General features: G+C 44.2%; 1 protein-coding gene across 1 annotated transcript; it reads right to left on the reverse strand.

Moving 5' to 3' along the window:
- Positions 1–565: 565 nt before the first annotated feature.
- On the reverse strand, positions 566–1,486 carry LOC137721963 (uncharacterized). The gene is made up of 2 exons (XM_068460979.1): positions 1,245–1,486; positions 566–1,169 (listed from the first exon to the last, which is right to left on the reverse strand). Exons 1-2 carry the CDS (start codon positions 1,484–1,486, stop codon positions 566–568), a joined length of 846 nt encoding a protein of 281 aa, XP_068317080.1.
- Between the last annotated feature and the right edge of the window lie 3,224 nt (positions 1,487–4,710).

Raw genomic sequence — 4,710 nt, forward strand, 5'->3', positions numbered from 1 at the left:
AATCGTACCCTAGAGGTGTGGGGCGAGGTTGCGTCACTTGAACAAATGTATGAGAAATCACAGAATGTGTAGCTCCACAATCAATTAAGACTCTAGCAAAATAACCAAGAATGTTTAACGTACCCATAATCAGATCTGGGTTGTTCTGAGCATCCTGTAGGGAAATATTATGAAGACGCCCATGGCCCTGCTGTCGTCCGCCACGACCTCTGCTCGCTTGAACACCGCGACCCTGAGCACCACGCCCCTGACTGGGCTGACCCGACTGTCTCGAAGACCCTGCACTACTAGTGGCAATTTCACCCTGTTGATACTGTCCTCCCTGATACCACTGAGAACCACCTGCTGGAGCTGGAGGATACGGCATATAGCTGCTAGGATACGGGGGATAGCCACCCTGGGAATACGGGTCCTGGGGATACTGATACTGTCCCGGGGCATAAGGAACAGCATCACCCTGGTAGTGGTAGGCACCACCTCTACCTTCCTGGCCATAACTACTCGGACCCTGAATCTGCTGAATCGGTGCAAGTGGTGGCATAAAGGTCTGCTGCGGCTTCTGCTGCTAACCCTGGGGACAATTTGCAGCCCGATGTCCCATCTGCCCACACGTGAAGCAACCACTGCTACCACGCCTGCACTCGCCGAAATGCTGGTTATTACACCTACGGCAAACTGGGGCTCGGCCTCGGCCACCATCACCCTGTCTCTGGCCTCGAGCGCCTCCAGCAAACCTACCTCCTCGTCCCTGTCCAGAGGCACTGAAGCCACCACTAGAAGAACTCGAACTAGCACCACCCCTCTTAAAGTTCTGAGTCTGACGGGGCCCGAGCGACGCTTGACCTTTACCCTTGTCATCTTTCTTCTGATTGTCGTCTTTCTCTTCATCACTGTCGCTCGACATGTTCTCTGAGTCCTCAATCCTCAACAATATCTCGTAGAAATCCTGGTAGGTCTCACAGTGTGTAGTGGTCGCCATCGAACGCCACCTCTTCCTGGTGCCCAAACGGAAACGGCGAAGCATCTCCGCTGGATTACCAGCAACGTCAGGATGGTAGCGGGACAGATCAGTAAACTTACGATAGTACTCATTAGCCGTCATCTTCCGCTGTCTCAACTCGGTGAACTCCTGCTTCTTACGATCAATGTACTCAGGAGGCACAAACCTCCTCTTGAACAAATCCTTGAAAACGTTCCAATCAGTCCTCTGAGCTGGGGTCAACCGACGAAGCTCCTGCTCTCACCAGGCTGCAGACTCCGTCTCCAGAAACCATGAGGTCGTCTCGACCCACCTCTCCATAGGAAGGCTCCCCTGATTATGCAACACACTGAAAGTCTTCTCAATGTGCTCTAACCATCGCTCTGCGCCCTCATGCCCCTCATTACCTTTGAACTTATCCAATTTCAGACTGTACATAGTCTCCAGATGAGTCCTCTGGGGAGAGCGAATAGCTGTCTGAATAGCGGTGACAATAGTTTCCCCCATCTGAGTAAAATCGCGGAAACTAAACTCATCTGAGCGACTTGGTTCCCGACGAGGCGGCATAATTCTAACAGAAGACACCAAAACCATTAGAATACTCACACAAAAGCACAGGACTGACAAACCTAAGCTCTGATACCAAACTGACACACCCCGACCGAGATCAGGGCGTGCTGGCCGTCACACGGAGGTGATGTAACCATGTGCACGTGCGGAAGCTAATAAGATAGTAATATAAAAGTACGAATAATTAAAAATTAGCATACAGAGTACTAAAACAAGTGCTAGCGTAAGTGAGACACAAGTTCAGAGCAAGTCTACAGCAGTCCAAAAGAAAAGATGCGACAATAGTACACCCAAAGGTGACCCTACGTTGGTGAGTATCTGTCAGAAAAGCCGAGAGAACCCTCTAGGAAACCACCGAAACTGCTAAGCAACTAGAACCTGGAGGGGCGCAAAACAAAAGCGTGAGTGGGCAAAAACAAATCTTTTCTAAAACCATTTAGTAAAATACATTCTAACCCCTCGCCGTAAAACCTGTATACTTCCCAGAAAACAAACATATATACATATGTATAGATATGCCAGTCATGCTCAAAGATATGCCAATCATGCTCAAGAATATGCCAATCATGCTCAAGAATATGCCATGCCGGAATCTCATAAAGAAATGCAAGTGCTCAGGTGTAAATCATATAACTAACATATAATCTGGCAGCCGGAGTCACCTAACGTGACCTGTACGGCTGCATATAGAGCTCAAATCTCAAACTCAATAACTGAACCTGCCCACGAGTCGGAACCACCTAAAGTGGTATGTACGACAGGCCTGGGTGTAATACATATGTACGCTCTAGTGCTACGATCACGTGAAGGCTGTGCGAATAATCGCGGGTCACCTACGAGTCGGAACCACCTAATGTGGTCTGTACGACAGGACTGTGCACCTAACTTGGATCCAAGCTGACCGTGTGGTGCAGGAGGTGAACATCACGTGAAGGACTGTGCCCTACTCTGGGCGGGAGCACTAACACCGGGGGTGCAGGTTATGAGCTCTCTAAGCCTCTCAAACCACTACTGAAATATAAACGTGAATATCGCTTACCTGGCACATACATGTGCGTCCACAGCACCAAATATGCATATGTATATGTATGTCACTACTAGTGCATGCAATGATGCATAAACGATAATAATATGGTGCATGGCATAAAACAAATAACTCTTTTTAATCAATTTCTGGGAATATAAATGTATATAGGTATATACGGAAAACCAAAAGCCCACTCACTGATAAGTGGAAGGGTCGTAGCCCCCCTGCCTCGAGTGACCACGCTCGTCCTCGGGGTACGTATCACCTATACGCGAAATAACTACAAAAACGTTAATTTAAAAGCACATAACCAACTTCTCGTAATAACTTCTCATACATTGCTCAAATTGGACAAATGAACATACCAACGTGCTCTACACAACCTCAGGATCACAACCATATTTTTAGAAAAAATTTTCACCGCCGCACACGCCCCCACGCGTAGGCACGTGCCTGGCACGCTGACGGCGTCAACTGACGCCGTGAGGAATATTCCGTTAGTTCTAACGAATTCCGTCAACGGCGTCAGGAATATTCCGTCAGATTTGACGGAATATTCCGTCACCTTCTCCGGCGAGCCTCCGGCGATGTCGCCGGCGCCGGAAACTGGAAAATTTTTCTAACTTCGTTTTCTCTCTCGTTTCTCAACCATTTTCCACGTTTCTTGAACGAAAATGAAGCCCTAGACTAGTAGAACAACATTATACAAGTTTCAAGGGCTAAAAATCACTAGATCATACCTGTCCACACAAACCAAAACCGGCCAACTTCGAACCAGGCTATCCCGACGTCCAAATTCGTCCAACGAAGTACTACGAGGCTCCTTGGGACACCACCAAGCTACCTACGAGCTTAAAAATCCCAAAAACGTGCTACAATAAGTTTGCATGAATAGTACTCAAATCGGAGCTTGTGAAATCAACGTGAAAACGTCGAAGTTTTTACCTGAAAATGGTATGATCGTGCTCCTCTCAACCTCACGAGTTCGACAGTGTCCTTGGTTCCCTCGATCTGCTAAGGTTTGAGTGAATTGTGTGTGTGTCCATACGTTTATGGTAAATGGGAAGAAGAAGAAAGAAGGGAGCTCGAGAGAGAGAGACAGTGAAGGTGAGAGTGTGGCCCAGCACCTGCCAACACCACACCAAGCAACCAAAAACATGACGAAAACGAACTAGGGGCAAAGTTGTAATTTCACACATACGTTAACATGAATTTTGGGACGGGATGTCACATTTGCCCTTCAATTGTCACGATGAAATATCAATTTTTCGTAGACCATAGTGTTCTTCAATTTATTTGAACTCAATTAGATGCCTCAAATATTTCCGATTTGGCTAATATTTTGCAAGGATGATTTATGAGGTGCAACTTGAAAAATAGACAGGTCGGATTGTTGGAATTTTATGTCATTTGGGCCCCACAACTAATCCTTATTTTCTAAAAAAATGGAGATTCCTTCCCTTAAATACTCTGTACATATGACGTGGCATTTAAATACTAAAACAATTTAGAAGTGATTTGATAACTATTTTTATTTTTATTTTTGTTTTTGCTTTTTTGAAGATTGAAGATTTATTTAGTAATATTCTTAGTTCAAAAACTAAAAACCAAAAACTTAAATGCATTTTTTTAGTTAACAAAATTTGGCTTGGTAAAAAAAATTGAAAATTAAAATGGTTATCAAACATATGTTTCCTTAATTATTTTAATTGATATTCATATGAGGGACATGACCTAAACTCGATATCCTTGAAAAACATATGAATCTACTACCAAAATATTTCCGCAAACGTTTATGTATTACATACTATTCAATTTTCCCGTACCCCATGTGTGAAGATTTTGTAACTTTAGTAGGAAAATATATCTTCACACGGTTTTTTTTTTTCCTAATAAATAATAGAATATCTACATTAATTTATGAGGTGAGGAGGGTGATTCGAATATGAAATCAGTAACTTTTATAACTGTTCTAGTCTTCCATATAAAAACAACGGAAGAAAACTTGTAGCATGTTATTTTATGTAGTACGTAACAATTATGGTTCGATTTGGAATGCACCACAATACATACGTAGCCTGTTATAATTGATGTATGTGGTAATTTGATGACATGACACTACAATTTCATAAAC

Source organism: Pyrus communis, chromosome 17, assembly GCF_963583255.1.
Source record: "Pyrus communis chromosome 17, drPyrComm1.1, whole genome shotgun sequence".
NCBI lineage: Eukaryota > Viridiplantae > Streptophyta > Magnoliopsida > Rosales > Rosaceae > Pyrus > Pyrus communis.

Excerpts from the sequence above, each read along its gene's own strand:
- LOC137721963 (XM_068460979.1), bottom strand. The coding sequence starts at position 1,486 with ATGGGGGAAACTATTGTCACCGCTATTCAGACAGCTATTCGCTCTCCC. Across the intron at positions 1,170-1,244 it reads GAGACGGAGTCTGCAGCCTG|GAGGTTTGTGCCTCCTGAGT; the intron begins GTGAGAGCAGGA and ends TTTGTTCAAGAG.